The sequence below is a fragment of the Azolla caroliniana genome, unplaced genomic scaffold (assembly GCF_043228905.1).
Source record: "Azolla caroliniana isolate FFs.n. ecotype wild unplaced genomic scaffold, voAzoCaro1.0.p SCAF_2, whole genome shotgun sequence".
In the NCBI taxonomy this organism is placed as follows: Eukaryota; Viridiplantae; Streptophyta; class Polypodiopsida; order Salviniales; family Salviniaceae; genus Azolla; species Azolla caroliniana.
The window spans coordinates 24,421,014-24,440,879 of record NW_028230437.1 but is presented as its reverse complement, the minus strand read 5'-3'; the positions used below and the strand labels follow the sequence as shown (position 1 = coordinate 24,440,879).

Sequence of the window (19,866 nt, the reverse complement as noted above, 5' to 3'; positions counted from 1 at the left end):
TGCAAGATATGTTGCATATTGCACGAGATAATATAAAAACAGCTCAAGATAGAGCGCGTTTTTATGCTGATCATCATAGGCAACCTCGTGTATTCAACCATGGACAGAAGGTATTTTTACGTGTACCTCACAATTCTAAGACATTGTCTACGGGTAAGTGCGCTAAGTTAGCCCCACGGTTTTGTGGACCTTTTACAGTCCTCAAACGCATTGGGTCATCAGCCTATCATCTCGCTCTTCCCGATGGTGTCGGAATTCATCCAGTCTTTCATGTGAGTCGTCTAAAAGAACTTCTAGGTTCTGGCGACAATACAGTTACGACTGAAACTCTGGTTACTTCTGAAGAATTATCTTCTAAACCACATGTACCAGAAAGAATTCTCGATGTTAAAACAAAAAAATTACGTACTAAAGAAATCCGAGAATTTAAAATAAAATGGATGGATAAATCAATAAAAGATGCCACATGGGAACGCGAAAATACTCTTAGAACTAACTTCCCTAACTTTCCATTGCAAGAGTGCAATGTTTTAAAGAGGGGGAGTATGTTACGGGCATGACCATATAATATCCCGTGGTAAGAATTTACCGTAGTATTCTATACACGTGGATAAGTGTGAGGGTTAAACGAGAGTGTAAAGAAGGGGAGGATTACTTTTAATCCTCGGGATTGAGACAACCCATTAGGTCAAGTGTGAACTTGCCTGGGGGCCTTGGGTATCGCTATAAATAAGAGGCCTAGCTACCCTCATTTGATCATCTTTTGACTACATCGAGACTCTGCTCGTGTGGTGGGTCAACTCTCGTAGCGAGCGCGCCAGCACCAGGTACGACTCGACGCCACGGCAGTGGTATGGGATGCCGATCGAGGCTCGAGTCCGTCTCGATCCCTTCGCTCGGGGGTGGTCGGGTGGATCGGCACCCTTCTTTCTCTTTCTGCTTTCTATCTTTCTTTTCTTTATCCTTATGTTAAGCTTACTTTAGTACCTAGATCTATAATATGATAAGTGAAGCACAATACATGGCTTGTCACCTTACATGGGATTTAACCTCGATATGCCTTAGCCTATAGTTGATGAATTGATCTACTACAACCATGTTAATGTCCCTTTTTTATCTCTACCATTACGTCATCCAAAATTGAGGAGGACATCAACTTGACAATTACCATTACCCCCCCCCTTGAGGACATTATTGACATCATCTCGACTCTCTAGTGTCTTATCCCGACTTTGATACCATCAAAATTCGTATCACCTTGTCAAGGTAACACTTATAAGGCACGTGACATTTCCAAGTCATAGAGCAATGCCAATATGTTCCAAAATAGTTTGAAGATCAACACTGTCAAAATACATGCCATCTTTTCAATGTACCACACTCCCACTACAAGGCACATGACATTACCTGGTCATACAATGAGGTCAATTATGTTCACGAATAGCCCTTCGAGCAACTTTGCCTATGCCTTGAGATATCTAGCACAGTCTATAAAAGACCTGAAATGTATGCATATCTTTGCTAGATTTTGATTGATTTATAGATACTTTCAAACTACAACTTCTAGATATCAACGAATGAGGGGGCTTGCTATCCAAAACCCTAGCGAGAGGTTTAATGAGGCAATCCCTAAATCACGTTTGTGCGGAGGTATGAAACAAATCACATTGATTCATGATCACGAGCATAACTTATAGTAGCAAATCGAGCGATTGAGCGAATGGGTTAGAAAATGTAGTAGCGAATCTAGCGATCGAGTGAATGGGTTAGAACTTTTAGTAGAGAATCTAACGATCGGGCGAATGGGTTAGAACTCAGAACTCATAACTTGTAGTGGTCGATCGAGTGAATGGGGATAGAGAAAAGGGCTAGATTTATAGTTTTATTAGAGGATGGAAAGGATTCATCATTGCAGAAACAAAATGCGTGCTGAGGATGAAGAGAGCTTAAAGAAACTGGATCAGAAGCTTCTGCAGAGTTACCTCCTTCGTGTTCCATGGCGTCTCAAAGCATCTGCTAAGAAACGACTTCTGTTGGGTATGTGTCAAAATCATCCCAACATCCCATCCCTCTTAAAAATTTGAAGTTTTTTGTTTTTTCTTCTTATTTTTAAAACACATAGTTTTATCCTTCACCATTGTCATAGGGTATCAACATATATATTCATCTCTGTGCAGAGAAAGGGTTAACACCCCATGTTTCTATAGGATGATTTTTATTATTCTACATTAATTTCCAAATAAACTCATTAAGGTCTCTAAATAAATTCATTAAAATCCCAAAGTAAATCCATTACAATCTCAAAATAAATTCATTAAAACCCTTAAATAAGCTCATTAAAAATCACTGAATATTCATTAGAATCTCTAAATAAAGGATTGGCGCTTTAATTTTAAGAAGAGGGAATTGAGTAGATTATAGGAGGCTATCTTTTGGGTGCCATATGATATATTCCAAATAGAATCAGTAATTTTAAAAATAGATTCATTCAAAAATCCATATGAATTTATTAAAATTTCCAGAATGAATGAATGAATTATTCCAAATGAAATTTATGCATTTAAATTTCCACATATTGAATCAACGTTGATGTCCTTGTGTTGAGTTTGCCTTACATTTGAGAAGTGTTTTTAGAATTTTTTGGTGCTTTGATACGCATTTCATTACCTTTTGCACATCATGAATAACAATCGGCAATGGTTTGGTTCGGTTCAGTTCGGTTTGAGAGGGTCCAAACCGAACCGTTAAACAATGTTCAAACCGTTAAACCATTAAACCGTAAAAACCGTGATTTCCTGGTTCGGTTTCGGTTTTCAATATAGGTCAAAATTTTAATTTTTAAAAATTTATAATGTTTCATTATTTTCAAAATTTTAAGATGTTCCTAAAATGTGAGAATAAGGTCTAAAAATGAAAATATTGTTTAAAAACAAATTTAAATTTTTTAAAAATAAAAAAATAAAAAAAATAAAAAAAATTTGTTAAACCGTTTAAACTGCGGTTTCTGACTGGTAAAACCGAACCAAACCGTTTTAAAAAACCTAAACCTGAACCAAACCGAACTGTTGCCGATTGTTAATCATAAATTCCATATTGATGCTCTGTTATGGTGCACATGATGAGAATTTAGTGACAATCCAACCAAAGACTTACCGGTTCAATGACTTCCTTTGGAAGGCATACGATTAGAAGTAGAAGAATTGTTTGTATTTTGAGAAAACAAATTGCAATAAGTTGTACGTCTATTTTTGCAGATATAGCTGTCTTGTGCACAGGTTTGCGCAACGTTGTTATGGTAGATTATGCATGGGATGCATCAGGACTACAAAATCCACTTCTCATACTCTTGAATCTTCTTGCACAGGTTAAAAGAAAAAAAATCTTTCCAGAAGATGTGTCCTGCAGAAAAATTTCTTTTGAGTAGTTCATCAATATTTCCTCCGAGTTTTTCCAGGAATAACTTACCTTGTAGAATACCCAAAATTATTTAAGGAGAAACAAAAATTTCATATGTGCAGTATTCGTAACAGGACTTCAAACTTATATTTCACTTGGGAGTTATGTGCATTGAGGATATCGTATACATTATTCATCCCAATAACCTAATGAGATACATGGATGCAACTTTGAAAGAGATAGTAAACCCGGACTTTATCATCCTTGATGATATCCTTCCCAGGGTAGGTATAATTTTAAGCTCTTTGATATATGTCATATATTTTCAGCTTCTTGTTATTGACCAGAGTCTGTAACTGCAGTTTGCAATAAATATAGAAAAGCAAGAGGCATCAAAGCATCTTGCATACTTCTGCGAACATTTACGTTCACACATGCATTCTAAAGGTTTTTACTCTTTATATATGGAGTGCGATACCCAAAATGGTGTTGCCGATATTGAATCAATTTTCACTATGAATCAATTTTTTGAAAGCGAGAAGAACAAAACTCACACCTCATCTTTAACAGTTCGCCTTCTTGGTTTGGGCGACATTTTGTCATGTTCTGAGCTTGCTTTGCCTACATTAAACGGGTACAGAAACCGATTTTCTTTTCTTTTTTCATCTATTTATGTTTATCCTATGGTTTTTCCTCACTTTTTTGCACAAAGAAATAGAGTAAAACCATATTCGGCATATATTGCCGAGAGTTCATCTTGTTAGAATTTATATACAAGAGTAAACGGTTTTTATTTGTGAAAGTAGCTTAACATTCTTCTTACATTGTATTTTGTTGCAGGTGGCTTTTGGGTTATCCTGTTGTTTATTTGTTCAAGAAAGAAAATATATCTAAAGCCATGCAGACTTTGTCTTCAACCTCACTACATCGGTACACGCTCTTGCTACAAAGGTTTGTTCGTAGTACAGGAAGAGTTTGATAGGGCAGTTTTATTTTTATTTGTAATAAATTGCCTCGATTTGATTTGAATTGTGTTGTAACAAGGTAGGGAGATTTTGGCATTCCCATCAGTACAAGGGCAACAAGAAAAAATGCATGATATTGCTACAAATGACATCATGAGGTATGTTCTCTAACAAACTTAAGAATTGACTGCCTTTTCTTGTCTTTTGTTTATTGTTCCATTCACCTTCAATTGAGGATGACACTGAACTTTGAACTCTTGACCTATGGCTTATCGGGCAATGAACATAAAGGTTAGGGACTTTTGTTAAAAGTATCCGGTTAATAACATAAAAGTTCACAGGTTCAAGACATAGATGGGTCAAAAATTATCATTTATGAAAATTTGGTAATGACAGTGCTCATTTTTTGTAGTCCTAAGGACTAATCATCTCTAGTAACCAATGATGATTCGACTCTAGCCCATAAAGGTTAGGGAATTTTGGTTGGGAGTATCTGGCTAGTAATATAAAGGTCACAGGTTCAAGACATACTTGGGCCATAAGTGATCATTTATTCAAATTTGGTAATAACGGTGCCCCTTTTTTGTTGTCGTAAGGACACTCATCTCTAGTAACCAATGGGGATTTGTCTCTAGCACCTATCTTGATGAATCATCTCGAGCATCAAAAAATGATTTCAAAAATAAATTAATTGTCTTGTGAAAAATCACCTAAGCCTACCCTAGCAATGATCCACACTTCTATGGGATAACTTGGGGTTGGAATTGACGTTTGATGAGACACTTCTCCTGGTTCAGAATCGTCATGGTTCTACATCACTTTTGTACACGCTCACAGGTTTTCGTGGCATAAATTTGGTGTGTTTTTTATATTCATTGCATATCATTGAGTTGATTGTATTGCTCATATATCAGGCATACTCTGTAACAAACTTAAAAATGGTTTCATTTTTAATCAATTTTTTTCATCATTACATTATTCATAGAAAATGTCATTCTCTTTATAAGGCCCCAAGGCAAAAGTGGAATTTGACTCCAGGGTAAACTAGTCTAAACTAAAAATGTGATCGTTTTCAATACTATTTTTTTAATAATCTAACGGATTTGAACTCCCAATCCATGGATTATAGGGCTATTAATAGTAAACTTAAAACTGAGTCTTTTTTGACATATATAGGGTAGTACACTGCATCGTTGATTTGATATTTCACTCATGTTGTCAAAAAAAGTATGCATGTCTTATTTTTGCTTCTTTTTGCAGTTTTACTGTGCCAGGTGAATTGAATTTACATGGGGAGCATGAAGAATGGATATCTCGCTTCTTCTCATTGATGAAAGCAAAGGTAGAAAGATCTAACATATGGAAGTCATTGAAGTTAGATGTCACTTCACACATTTGTCAATCAGTGGTACTATAGTTTGTAAAAAAGATAGCTTTTGAATTTTTTGAATCTGTAGCTAGGAATGAAAGAAGCTTGTAAATGAGTAAGAATTTGTCAGTTTGACAAATTACTCTTTTCATTTGCAACCTTTTTACAGAAGAAACCATAACAATGATGATATCAGATAACACAGAATGATATTTAATTGAATATTTTGTCACACTACACTAACATAAACATTAAGATTGGTCTGACAAAATTTCACATACGGGCTAGGAAGGGTACCCCCCCAATCCAACCAAGAGTCTCGCGATGGGGAGTGTTGTTGACACTATTGTAATTTGGAAAAGTTGGTTTATTTTCACCGTTGAATAGGGCAAAAAAATAAATGATGGTTCGAAAATAGTGCCTCTGATGACATTTACCTATTTAACTTATTATTTCAGCAACATGTTTTGTTATGTTGGTGGGAAGTTTGGCAAACTCTTTAGCACCATTGGAATATTGTTTGCTATTACTTTTGATCATTCAACCATATATTTTAACTCTACTTTGTTGTGTTATGACTATATGAACTCATGAAACAGATATATAAGTAAATTTGTTTTGTGCTAAAGGAATTGTTCTACTTGTGGCGTACTATTTTTTTTTGAGGTATTTGTTGTCTTGTACTATATCCTATAATGACTTTTGTTAGGTTTCAAGACCATACTGGGAAAGTTAGAAACCTTGCTAGTGGAAATGGCTGTAAGATGTAAAAGTAGGCTGTAAAAGCAGGTTAGTTGCCCTAGTGAAAATGAACATAAATAAGAGATTCTTCATGATTTTTGTTTGTTTTTCAGTTGATTAAAGATAATGTGAGACATGCTACTAATGTTGAATGTTGAATCTTTTCAACATTAGAATCTCTGCTGTAAGCTATTAAGTTTTAGACGATATAGAGAGGAAGTCCGTAAATTTTGCTTAGAGTGTTGAAACAATTGTGTCAAAGGTGCACCAACCATTGAAAAGTATGCTTGCAAGAAAAAACCCTTGCATTGTAAACAACCTACGTTATTCTTTGTAAATGATTGCTTCTTAACAATCTATTCATGTCATTGACGAAAACCTCTTATGATACATAATGTAACAATCCATCAATACAAGATGAAAGAATTTGCACCAACTTTGATGTGTTTTATGTATGGATTTGGTTTTAGGAAGCAATTTTCTAGTTACCATAGTGTATATCAAACTTAAAAGAGTTCCAAAAGAAAAGTCTAGTTATGGTAAACCACACATTTGTCTAATAGTTATGGCTTGGCCACACATGCATTAAAATGTTAATGCATTTACGATAACCTCTTATAATGCATAATCCATCATATATTGCAAGGTGTAAGAATTTGCACCAACTTTGATGTGTTTTACATATGGATTTGCTTTTAGGAAGCCATTATGTATTTAACATTTGGCATATCAAACTTAAAAGAGTTCCAAAAGAAAAATATAGTTATGATAAATCATGCATTTGTCTAATAGTTATGGCTTGGCACACATGCATTATGCATATTATTGTCTAACTTTTATAATATCAGCCATTAACATTTTGTGATCAACATGATAAAAACTCCTATGATCACAACATGCAAGGTTCAAGTTTATGAGAATATCATATTTTCACTCTGACAATCAAATCAAGGTAGGTTCTTTTTCATTTTTTTCTAACTAGAAAAATATGTAGAAGTTGTTCAAAAGCTTAATGAAGTATGCTTGAATCATGCAAAATGGTTGAGTGATTTACAATCATTGGAAGTTTCGTGAATTGCCTTCATGTGTGCCATAAACTTTTTTTATTCCACACAAAATTGTACGTATGTGTTACGACTTTTGACGTAGTGCTAGACTTAGTTCCTCATTACTCTTAGAAAACATGAGGGAAATTGAATTAAGTTGTTTTACGTCACATTGCTAGGTATGAATGTTAATGCATGAACTTTCGTACACATGCTCTCCCAAGATATGTGAGAATGAATGTCGTGTGTTCCCGTGCTTAACGTTACTAGGTATGAATATTGGTTCACAAATTTTCATATATTGTTAGGTCAAATAACACCTTATCATCCATGTGTGTTATACATAAGGATGATGTATAACACCTTATCATCCATATGAATAGGGGTACAATAACACCTTATCATCCATGTGTGTTATACATAAGGATGATGTATACTTTGTGAGATGAATGTTTTGCTTGTGCAATTACTTACCTATAGTATATACGTATATCTACATTAGAAAATTTTCACAAGCATACTAATATGCATACCACCCTCTCTCTCTCTCTCTCTCTCTCTCTCTAAATGAAAACATACATGATGTTACTTGCATGTTCAAAACGCTACAATATTACAACTATTTTGCGTCACGACTACATAGGTATGAGACAATGTGAAGAACAAATGGTAGAAGAACACTTTGTTGAGGAGAATTTTGACTTGCTATAGTAAACAAATTGGAAGATAAACATTCCCTTAAGATTTTGTAGATTATGCTTTTTAACTCCATGTTTACCATCAAATATGAAAACTTATATATATCCTAATATCTCAAACAAAGAAAAATTACTTCCATCTCCAGATTTAATTTGGGCCATAGAAATTGTGCAAATATTCATTGTCTTGGATTTTGATAAGTATGTGACAACTTGCCAAATTTGAGAATGTAATCCAAATTTGATGAGGAACTGGACATAGTATGAACTATGCAAAAAGCAATTGCCTATCGCTAGACCACACCTCTTTAGAGTAAATCTCAAAGGTAGACCCAAATCTTCAAATACATTGTAAGATCTGCCACCATTCATAACCAAAGTTGCTTACATTCCATTCTTGTTGAGCTTGACATGATAACCATTGAAGTTATATCCTTCGATTAGTGGTACAAGTAGTATACTAGTAGTCATGTGCAAAACGTGACTTTGATCACGGTTATGCTAGTCCAACCATGGTCGATGTTTTGCCTTGTCTCTCTCAACCACTTGTACTTTCAATCAACCCTACGGGATTGCCGACTTCAATTTCTTCAAGTCCTCTTCAGGAATATCTCTTTATGATTGTCTACAAAGTGAAATGAATCTCTTTATTTCAACTATCGAGGTTTTCTAATGGTAATGTATGCATCACAAAAAAGGAAAAAGAAACACAATCGCGCTAAGGGGTTCTCATATGTAGGGCATTCGAAAAAAGGAGACACACACTTGCGTTTCTGGTTCACTAAGGCTACAGACGGTCGACTGATCTCTTTTTGTTGATCGATAGCAAGCCAAAAAAGTTGCCCCCTTTTTCTCCAACGCTAACAATTGGCAATGGTTCGGTTCGGTTTGAGAGGGTCAAAACTGAACCGTTTAAAAATTTTGAAACCTGAACCGAACTGAATCGAACCATGAAACCATTAATTATTTTTTTGAAATTGTTAAACCATTAAAACTGTGGTTTCGTGATTCGGTTTCGGTTTTCAACTTAGGTCAAATTTTAAATTTTTTAAATTTAAAATATTTCATTATTTCAATTTTTTAAAATTTTAAAGATGTTCCTAAAATGTGAGAATAAGGTCTAAAAATGAAAAGATTTTTTAAAAACAAAATTTAAAATTTTGTTGATAAAAAAAAGAAAACGTTAAACCATTTAAACCGCGGGTTTCTGATTGACTGTTTGAAACCAAACCGAACCGTTAAAAAAAACCTGAACCTGAACCGAACCGTTTAAACCGTTAAGCTGCGGTTTCGCGGTTCGTTTAAACTGAACTGTTGCTGATTGTTATCCAACGCCCAAGATACATGTGAGGGAGAAGTTGTTAGCTATGGCAACACAAGAGAGAGAGAGAGAGAGAGAGAGAGAGAGAGAGAGAACTATCTTCCTTGTGAATCTTATTTTATAACAGAAGCTCTTATTTTGTAGAGAGAGAGAGAGAGAGAGAGAGAGAGAGAGGTGTTGTGAAGGAGCTTCTTCCCTTAACATAAATTCTGATTTTTTTTTTTGTCTACACAACTAACTAAGTTTAGAAAAATAGGAATCCAATGCATACATACATACTGTGGGATTCCGTACCCCACCACCAAAAAATATCTCCATCGCTTGCTTCAGTAGACATAGAGACAGAGACAGAGACAGAGACACACAGACACATGGAGTGAGCAGAATCGCTTCATGGCTTCTCCTCTTCCCTCTTTCTTATCATTGCTTCGTGGGTTCTGAGTTCTGAGCTCTGAGGCATAAGCTTCACTCGAATTTGCGGTTCTTGCCCAAACCCCCCCCCCCCCCTGCCTCTGTTTCTCTCAAGGTGTGCTTGTTATATATATATGCTCCGTTTTTACCATAGCAGAAAGAAGGATTTTATGGGTAAAAGTTTGGGTTTCCATATTTCTTTGTTTGTTTTACGATGGAAGCTGTTCAATGTTTAAAAATTTTCCTTCTCATGTTTTGTGTAAAAGATTAGGGCTTCGATTTTGGGCCAAATTTCACATGGGCGCAGTATTTTGTAGGTCTGTTTGAAGATTAAGGTTTACATTTTGTGGGAACCCAAATGGCATCAAGAAAGTCTATATCTGCGCTGATACAAAGAGCTATTGTTGGTGCTAACTCCAGACCTCATAATGAACAGCTTAGATCTATTAGAATAATAGTTTCCACGGATAATCTTTCGGGAAAAATAGATTCCATATATAACTTGTATCGGAGGAGTTGCCACTTCTTTAGCACATTATCCCCTCCTCTCTCAGAAAAGAAAGGATCCTTATCTATAAACGAAACCCGAGGTCTAGTGGAACATATGAAATTGGATGATTTCAAACAACATCTATTTGGATCCAAGAGAACCGCTGATAGTATTTCTCTTGATGATGCAATCAAGCTTTGCAAGCAAATTGGCTCAGCTATCAGTGATGCCGAAGCTGAGCAAGTGATCAAGAGGCTTGATGAAGCTGGGGTGATACTTATTTTTCGCAAGAGAGTTTTCCTTGATCCTCAACGGGTATAGCTTATCTTATACCTTCTTCTTTTGTTTGTTTTCTTTCTTTGCTAGCTAAATCGAGTTATGATCATAATTTGTAAAGTGGCACTCACATGGTTCCATTTATATAGATGGAATTTGCATTTAGCTTGGCCCTCAAACAGGGTATCGTTGGCTAGATTGATTTTGCATTTAGCTTGCAATGTGGTCATCAAATGGTTCTTGTTATCTAACTTGATTTGTGCGCTTAATCCCTTGTTAAAAGTGGATCTGACATGGGTTCAAGAGTGATGATTGCTCAATAATAAACAAGAGGTTGGACTCCTTAACCTCTGTCTAAGCATGCAATCAGATGCTGGATTATGAAAATGAGAGATTGAGTTCCTATTTCCCTTGGCCATTGCCTCTCTCCAACTAAGGGTATTAAATTTCTTAACATGGGCATTACACATTAGTGCAAGTGTGTCTAGATATCTAGGGAAGTAACATGAGGAGTTCTTTCCATACTTCTAATCCATGTACACCATAGAGGACTGAGTATACCAAGTGTCAATATGTTTTCTTTTAGCTCACTTCCGATGCATGTTTTCTTTCAAATGCTATTAAATGTTAGTGGAAATTTGCTAGATTCCACACTAAAAAATTGTCTGATTTTTGAGCTTTCACCGGTTTCTCATGATTTTTCTCTAAAATTTGAAGTTTGTATCTTTTAAATGTTGCTCTTTACTTGGATTGCTGTCTAAAATATGTCAGTTAATATTGTGTTTTATAGGTTGCTGAATTATTATCTAAGGCTATACCCTTACCTTTAGCTCATGATGATGATCCAAGAATAAAGGAGCTTGCAAGGCTTGAAAAGGAGAAAGCAGAGATAGACAAAATTGCACATCAACAAGTGCGAAATATGCTATGGGGATCCTTGGGTGCTTTTGCAGCACAATCAGCTCTCTTCTTCCGCCTCACATTCTGGGACCTTTCCTGGGATGTTATGGAGCCTATCACATTCTTCGTTACCTCGAGTAGCCTTTGGGTAGGCTTCTTCTTTTTTGTTATTACCAATAGAGATCCGTCATATCGAGATTTCATGTGCACATTGCTTTCTTCTAAACAAAAAAAGCTAATGAGGGAAAAGAAGTTTGACCTTGAGAGGCTGAAGGAGCTACAAATGCAATGTTGCTTGTCTCGTTATGATAAACAGCAAATAAATGTTACTCACTCATTCAGGACATAATGATTGTACAGAAGTTAGACAGCAAGAGATTTGACTATTGAGTATTGGTACTCGACATTCAGACAGAGTAAATAGAAAACAAGCCATTACATGTGTACCATGATGCTATTGAACTATTTTTTATCTGGAAATATGGTTATTATAAAAAACTTGTCAGATTAGGCTTCTCAGCAATACTAGGCCTCACTGAAATGAAATTGTAAGACTAAATCAATCTGGAATGAAGTATTTGGTAAAATATTAGCAAATTACAGTGACTATGGAAACCATTAGAAAGCTCAAGTTTGCCTTTGCAATCATTAAATGCTTTATCTTTTAACGTAAATGAGTTGAACACTCTGAACTGAAATTGTAAAAAATAAATGAAGATGGAATGCATTATTTGATAAAACTTTAGAAAATGATAGTGACTAAGGAAAACCATTAGAAAGATTTCAATGCTTAAAACGAGCTGCAATCATGCAACATTTTATCTTAGAATGTATAGATGAATTGAACACCAATATAAAGCTTACATACTTCATAAATGATGTCTTTAACCTTTCTAAATCTTGAGGCTGTTGTTTACATTGAAGGCTTTTATTTCTTTTGCACGTCCATTTTATTCCATGAAAACCTTACATTTTGCTCAAACATTGTAATGCAAGTAATATTGTACTGCTTATGTACATACATAGTTCCGTCAACCAGAACATGAGTGACAACAAGATCTCCATACACAAGGGTGTTCTATTTTATTTGACTCAAACAGGGCAATAATACATCATCACTACCATCTCTCCCTCCATCTTGCTTGTAGCTTGTCCACCTTATTATGTTGTCTATCCTTGGCTTCCCAACGTTTGAATTGACAATCCATATCAAGAATAGATTTCCTCTTCTTGCATCGATAAACTTTATGCATAACACTTTGTTTATCCAAGACATCCATCACATGCTGCATTCATCTCCCTAGAGAATGATCTAGAATGACAGAGAGTGAGAGAGACAGGAACCCATTTAAAATGTTTGGTCTTATAACTGCAATACAAGATTGAAATGAAATGTCATAGTAACGGTACAAATACAAGCTACAAAAACCGCAAGTAATTATCACTTTCATAAGACTTGTGTCCATAAGAATTTAACTATAGCAAAGAGGGAGGATGAGTATAACTTTGGGATATTTGAATCAATATTCTCTCGAACTCTACTATATCAACAATAATGGGTTGTTGCCGTGCATAGTTCTTGCACCATCTGATATGAAAGTAACATAGATCCCACCCAACCAAGGAGAAGAGCCACATAAGAAAGTTATTTGGCTGTTTTCCCAGAACTGCAAACATCTGGACCCCTCCTGCATGTGTCAAGTTACGTAGTGCATCGGTGTAGAATAGATAAGGAAACACCTAAAAAGCACAAAAGCACAGTAGTTACAATATAAGAGATATTGCCCATATCGATGATATCACAGTAGATTTCAGAAAAGTAGATTGTCAAGATACTAAACATATAATAGAATATTATAAATCATCTCTTTCACTGTTACAGCCGGCTATTCTAGTACTAGCACATGAATGTTCCAATCAAGAAAAGAGAACTTAGTCACATACATCATATTACATAAAAATGCTATGCAAAGCCACGTGGTAGAGAGAAAGAGACCTCAATTATAATTGTCCCAGGTCGAGCAAAAATGAGATTTGTATTTTGTGACCCATGGGGAACAATAAGAATATCATCTTGGACCACAGCTTTAACCTGCATGATCATTCTTGGCTTAAGCATGAAGTTCTAAGCATACCCCAAGGTATTGTTTGTGATTATTATTGCAGAATGCAATTTGAACATCTCCAAATCCCATCATTGATATCGTGAAGCTGCAGATAAAATTCATTTTCACCAACTCATCATATTTTTTACCTGCTCACAGAAAGACCCAACTCCACCAAAGGCCTGCCTAACAGGGATTTTAAGCACTTTTTCGACTGAATTTGCTACCTGCAAGAACCTCAAACAAAACCTGAGAAAAGTCACAAGTATTTTGACAACTAATTTCAAAGCAAAGTAAGCACACACTACCAGCTGCTTATTTGCAAAGTGGCGTGTACGACCTGCTCGGTCAAGAATTGCTGCTGTTTTCAAAGGCCAAGAGGCATTTTGCTGCAGGAAAGAAGAAAGCACAAATTATGTTAGTAACAAACTGATAATATGTTAGTAATACCAGCAGTGAGTATACAATATCTAGAACAGCACACACAAGACAATCAAAAGTCAGCATCCAACAGGTTAGGGCTTTAGCATGAATTGTTGAAGCTTAACAAAACTTCAGTGACAGAGGACAAGGAAAACACTTCAGATACAACCATGATCACAAGCTGGATACAAAAATCACAATATCACTATAAATGATGTAGCAATGTAAGATCAGCATATCAAGCTTCGTTGGCTATGAACAAATATTTTCACAAGAATGGAGAAAAACCACCTTATTAAGGTTATGATTCAGAATGTTTGTGATGATAAGATGATTGAAGTGAAAACGTGTGCTTATTTATAATGAACTAAGATGAGTCCACCAGCATCTCCATGTGATTCAACTCTTCACCATGAAGCAAAATCAACTCCTTGCCTCTTCTGAAGTAGGTATGAATATGCTGCCATAGTGGAAGAACCAGGACTTTTGGCTGACTCTTTAACAGCCAAAACACCATGTGCAAACCAAGGAGAAATACATATCCAGTAGTAGATCATTGGGTATTGGACACCGGACAAATTAAATTGGTTGCTACAGACTTTGCAGTTTCCAAGTTTCTTGGTATTATATTTCCATTCCGATGTTTGTGGATACCCAGAGAAAGGAAAGATGCACCAACAAGGTTATTAAATGAGAGCTTGTGGTTGCAGATTTAGGGACAAATTTCAAATTAAGGGAAACATTGGCCAAGAAGTTTTATCTATGTGAAAGCTCCAGCTTGCAATGATGTAATCACAAACAGCAAACAGTTGTTTGGTACATTATACCTGACAAAATTGATTAATTGAAATCACTAAGCCTGACAGATGATGTGCATGAGAATTGAATCAGCACTTGTTCTTTGCATTGACAACAAATTCAAAAGAATTTTGCTACTCCCATTGTTTTGATTTCTTAATAGCGGCATATGCATATCGCCTGAGAATGGATATGTACCACACACACCCATGGAATGTGCATGTCTAACAGAAACAATCAACTTCGGAAGGCAAGCTCTCCCTCCTATCCACATTCTATTTTGTGGCAGTAACCACATGCAAATGCCATATGATCATGTACAATATTGCCATTTCTTCCATGAAGATAATAAAGAAATTATATCAGGCTATTTGTTCTTCATAATTGTTTATGTGAAAATGAATCAGTGGCATCCATCTCAAAACCACGTATGCTCTTCGACAGCTATACTTTCATAGATTGGTTGCCAATGCATTAGGAAGAGAAGAGGAAACTGAACCTTCTGAAATGAGCTTTTACATTTGCAGCTTTGGTGGTTTGTAGTCTTGATGGAGGTTTGTGGGTATAAGGGGCTTTCAAAATCTATAACTGACATCAGTTACGGAGATTTGGAGTTTTAACTGTGTTTTTAATATAACAGAGCCACTAAAAGATTCATGCGGAAAACTGAGATCAATTACAAAATTTCTTTAATGACATAACTTTAAACAAAGTCATAATATGCGGTTGAAATTTTAATCCATAAAAAGAAAAGGTCAACTTTACCTACAGAGGGAATGGAGCAATACTTCAAAACTTGTTGACGAATCCACTCGTTCCAGGTCACATCTGGGATGTACCATAGATTTGTAGGTCCAGAAAATATGACTGCATCTTCAAAGCATATGGATTCTTCATCTTGTTTGGGAAACTGCATGAATTTGACACTGATATCCATACCAGTGGCTTTTAAAAATCCTCTAGCCCATTCTGAAAGATCCTGTTGGTATGAGAACCAATATAAGGTACTGTTAAGGAGTTCCCTCAACTTCTGCTGCATCAATAATGCTGGAATGATTTTTTCTGCCTCATGGTGAGGGTTTGGCCTTCCATAAGGAAGGTAACGCTGATCTGCCACCATGGACAAACCACTTATCCATTTTGATTCATGTATAGAGCAACTTGAAGAGTATGCAACAGGACATGTGAGCCGTTCACCATCAAATCGCATAATTGATGGTACTTCACATGATTTTGCATTGTAATGGTTACATGCCTTTGGTATTGAGATGGATGGACTGTTGGAAGAGCCAATTGAAGGATTCTCGCAGATTTTCACCTAAAAATATAAAAATGCCTCTGTCTAAAACGAGGAAATTGAAGTGGTGCATAGATACAAATATCCCAGAGTTGACATACCTACCCAACACACTTCAAACATGTTTCTAACTAGAAGAAAAGAAGCCAGCACAGCCCAATATTATGAATTTGAGAACATGTGCCACTTAAACACAACCCAAAGATGGAATATTAGAGCAATAGTATTCGATGCGTGCATGGTGCAAAATCTATTTAATGGATCTGAGTTTGGGAAGAAGCATTTCAGCAAGCTTATGGAATGAAATCATGAAAATGCAAAAGAAATTTATATGCTGCTAAGAGGGATTAAGAGTACACCCTCGTACTCTCTAATACTTCTAGAAACTGGAAGAAGGCCAATCTACTTTCACATCCTTCAAAGAGTTTAAAAGTACATGCTGCATGAACACTCAACATTGGCAGATTACTGAGGATGGCTACCCATGCCGATATGAGTGATTCGTGCTGTCACACTGATGCACACATATTCACGCATTAAAAATAGAAATTGAGGGCTAGCTGAATATTGAGAAGATGCGACTTGTGTTGCATCAACATACAACAAGAACATGTCCCTTTGGAATGCCTTGCATAGGAGGACATCGGGCATGATTTTTAAGATTTTTTACAAGGTTATACTAGCTTTCTAGAACCCCTAACAAGGACGAAACCACCATTGATAACACTAGGAATGCTGCGTGATCATCAACCACTTTGGCCTCTGAAGAGATGATAATATGGTCTTTCTCTAAGGTATCATAGACCAAATTCCATCTCAGAACATGATCGCACAAATTTACCTATCTCTCAATTAAGAACAGCTCTCTTAGGAACATGTCACACACGAAAATGTCTCTCATATTTGACCTCCCAGGGTGATAATATTGTCGATTGATTGCTTGATTTTCCATGTTACACAGGAATACGTTTCTTTTCGGTACCAAATCTCATTTTTGACCTGAGAGGACAATATTACGATCAAATGATCTATATGCGTCTTAATTTCAAAGATAGCTGAACAGGAAAATGCTACTTTGTGTATCTTGATTCATATTTCTATCATACAATCAATTTATTTGTCTATTAATTTGCTGGCAGATTCAGTAGACCATGCTAGAGCGTAAAAGATCTTTGAGTAACATAAATCATACTTTTACCTCCAAGGTTGATCATACAATCAACTTATCTATTTATCAATTGCAAACAGATTCTATAAAATCTCATCCTGTTAGAGTGCTTAAACCAAGCAAAGAATGCAGGCATACCTGAGACGGAGAAATGCACAGCCCTCTGACACGAGGGAAGCAATTCATGTATCGGCCAAAGATACCAAAATGAGAGGGATGCAAACAAAGCAGAGGATCTGAGAGTGATGAAGAAGAGGAGGGAAAGGAAGAAGAAGAAGAAGAAGAAGAAGAACGTTGCTGTGATTGTGGCGGGAAGGGAGAGAAATCCTTTGGTGGACTGTTGAGAGGACTCCAGAGCAAGAGGAAGAAGAGAGGAGCAAAACAAAGAGGCAGCAAGCAACTAAACAAATATCGTCTTGTTGCTCGCCTTCGACTGTACGCTCGCATGGCTATGGCGATGGCGATGGCGCATAACAGAAATACATGCACATACATATATGTATGTATGTATGTATGTATGTGCAGTAAACGAACATATGCAGAGATGCCTTTGAAATCTTATCTCCTCTTACTCGCGCTCACTCTCTAAAAGGCTATGGATCTTCCCTTATCTTCTTCTCCTGACGCCCTTTCCCTCTTCAACTTAAAGCTCGTACCTGCAGCGGCCATGGATTGTCTTGCTCTCAAACTCTTGCGGCCATGGATCTTATTCCTTCCTTCCTTCTTATTCCACCCCACCCCCCCCACTGCTCCCTTCCTGTTGACCCTACATTCTCGTCTTTAGGATCGTGAACCCTCCTTTTCCTTTTCTTCTCTTCTTCTTTTTTTTTTTCTCTTCTTCTCTCGTCTTTCTTACTTTGTCAAAGAAGCTGCAGGCAGCAGAGACCCACCACCATCACGCCATCGCCATCGCCATCGCCATCGCCATCAAAGCCTTTTTTTAAATAAAGCTCAAAGCAGGTTTAATGGCTGAAAGCATCCCCCGCCGTTTCACACTTGGGCGCCCCCCCCCCCCCCCGCCCGGACATCTCTCTCCTTTCCCTCGGTACATCTCCACTGGCACACACTCCATCCATGTCTTTACTGTTCGTCTCGTCGGGGGACCATGTAACATGGTTCCTTTGTCCCTGAGATTTGGGGATGAGAGGGACGGTAACACCAAGCGAGTCGATGGAGACGATTTGTTCCGTGTTTGAACCAATGCTTGATCAGAAGTAATGGAAGAGTTATGTTACAGTGGTGGACGTTGTGTGTGTGTGTGTGTGTGTGTGTGTGTGTGTGTGTGTGTGTGTGTGTGTGTGTGTGTGTGTGTGTGTGTGTGTGTGTGTGTGTGTGTGTGTGATAGGGAGAGATCTATTCAACATCCATGGGAGATTGATTGCGATCTATGGGATGGACGAGGCCTAGGCCATGATGGGGATATAAGTATCAAAATTTATAGAGATACGAAAAAACATAAGGAGTGGATGTAGCTTAGTTGGTCAGGTTGTCCACTAAAGATGAGAATGTCATGGGTTCAAGGTGTACATTTCATAATGGCATCAAGTTGGGAAGTTCAGGGGTGTGGAAGGCGGGTAGTTGCCTTATTTACATTCGTGAACATTTGAATTGCCCCTCCTTCATACCCAAGAACCAGGTAACTTGATGAACTTCAAGGGCGTGGTAGGTAGTTGCCTTATTTACATTAACATTTCAATTGCCCCTCCTTTATACCCAAGAACCAAGTAATAAGCTCAAAATGAAGTGTTGCCTTATTTACATTAACATTTGAAATGCCCCTCCTTTATACCCAAGAACCAGGTAATAAGCTCAAAATGAAGTGTCAGATAAATGTTGATGTTACTTTCAATAGTTAAAACTAGATTGTGGTGTTTACAAGGCACGTGATGGAACATTTAGTAGAAAGTTGATATATTGTGGTATGAATATTTAAAATTGATTCTCTATTTCACCACAAAAGTACATAACCGTTGGCAATACCTGATTTGCATGGAAAACCAATTTTCATTGATTTTAGAATAAACTCATTGAGGCAACTAAGTTATTACAAAAATCGTGGTCCCAGAATGCGGTTCGTAAGACTCAATTGGTCACGCGACTAATTAGGAAAACCTTGTTGCCTCGAGTATGAATCATGATTGATGATTTGTTTGTGTGCATTTATTCCAAGTTAGTGTTGTAGCCCCAAAAAATTTGGTGCATGTCAGAAATTTTTCTTTTTGCATTGACTTCATTGTTTTGATAGGTCATTCCACTTCTTGTGAGTGGCTTGTTAGTTCACATTCGTTGGATATCCACATATTATGGATCTATTATTTGAAAGTCAATGCATTGACATGAAAAGGCATAGTCAGATACTTGTTGGCATGAGTTGGATCCTAATTGGCATCTTTTAAATGCATGTCCATCTACAAATAGTCCAATAAATTGCTTTCCTCTCGGACATTGAAGTTGGGGGGTCA

General features: G+C 36.7%; 3 protein-coding genes across 4 annotated transcripts; 2 read left to right on the top strand and 1 right to left on the bottom strand.

Annotated features, from left to right (window-relative positions):
* The first annotated feature begins 1,878 nt into the window (after positions 1 to 1,878).
* Positions 1,879 to 6,300, top strand: LOC147867730 (uncharacterized). Its single transcript, XM_087315523.1, has 7 exons — positions 1,879 to 2,037; positions 3,255 to 3,364; positions 3,531 to 3,680; positions 3,759 to 4,030; positions 4,237 to 4,347; positions 4,445 to 4,519; positions 5,622 to 6,300. Exons 1-7 carry the CDS (start codon positions 1,893 to 1,895, stop codon positions 5,776 to 5,778), a joined length of 1,020 nt encoding a protein of 339 aa, XP_087171649.1. The 5' UTR covers positions 1,879 to 1,892; the 3' UTR covers positions 5,779 to 6,300.
* Positions 6,301 to 9,899: 3,599 nt separating this feature from the next.
* LOC147867729 (calcium uniporter protein 1, mitochondrial-like) lies at positions 9,900 to 12,055 on the top strand. Of its 2 annotated transcripts, XM_087339623.1 has the most exons (3): positions 9,900 to 10,062; positions 10,265 to 10,752; positions 11,504 to 12,055. In XM_087339623.1, exons 2-3 carry the CDS (start codon positions 10,306 to 10,308, stop codon positions 11,960 to 11,962), a joined length of 906 nt encoding a protein of 301 aa, XP_087195749.1. In that variant the 5' UTR covers positions 9,900 to 10,062; positions 10,265 to 10,305; the 3' UTR covers positions 11,963 to 12,055. The 2 variants fall into 2 exon arrangements, with proteins under 2 accessions (XP_087195749.1, XP_087195748.1); XM_087339622.1 differs by lacking the exon at positions 9,900 to 10,062 and having other exon boundaries at positions 10,220 to 10,752.
* A 506-nt stretch (positions 12,056 to 12,561) lies between these two features.
* LOC147867728 (uncharacterized) lies at positions 12,562 to 18,143 on the bottom strand. Its single transcript, XM_087315521.1, has 6 exons — positions 17,543 to 18,143; positions 15,709 to 16,257; positions 14,027 to 14,107; positions 13,868 to 13,945; positions 13,610 to 13,705; positions 12,562 to 13,353 (listed from the first exon to the last, which is right to left on the bottom strand). The coding sequence occupies exons 1-6, from the start codon at positions 17,897 to 17,899 to the stop codon at positions 13,090 to 13,092; spliced, it is 1,425 nt and encodes a 474-aa protein (XP_087171647.1). The 5' UTR covers positions 17,900 to 18,143; the 3' UTR covers positions 12,562 to 13,089.
* Positions 18,144 to 19,866: the final 1,723 nt, after the last annotated feature.

Coding starts and splice junctions, on each gene's coding strand:
- LOC147867730 (XM_087315523.1), top strand. CDS start 1,893: ATGGAAAGGATTCATCATTGCAGAAACAAAATGCGTGCTGAGGATGAA. Junction 3,681..3,758: donor TTGATGATATCCTTCCCAGG/GTAGGTATAATT, acceptor CTGTAACTGCAG/TTTGCAATAAATATAGAAAA. Junction 4,348..4,444: donor TACACGCTCTTGCTACAAAG/GTTTGTTCGTAG, acceptor GTAACAAGGTAG/GGAGATTTTGGCATTCCCAT.
- LOC147867729 (XM_087339623.1), top strand. CDS start 10,306: ATGGCATCAAGAAAGTCTATATCTGCGCTGATACAAAGAGCTATTGTT. Junction 10,753..11,503: donor TTTTCCTTGATCCTCAACGG/GTATAGCTTATC, acceptor TGTGTTTTATAG/GTTGCTGAATTATTATCTAA.
- LOC147867728 (XM_087315521.1), bottom strand. CDS start 17,899: ATGTATGTGCATGTATTTCTGTTATGCGCCATCGCCATCGCCATAGCC. Junction 13,946..14,026: donor ACTTTGCAAATAAGCAGCTG/GTAGTGTGTGCT, acceptor AGGTTCTTGCAG/GTAGCAAATTCAGTCGAAAA. Junction 13,706..13,867: donor TTGGGTCTTTCTGTGAGCAG/GTAAAAAATATG, acceptor ATGATCATGCAG/GTTAAAGCTGTGGTCCAAGA.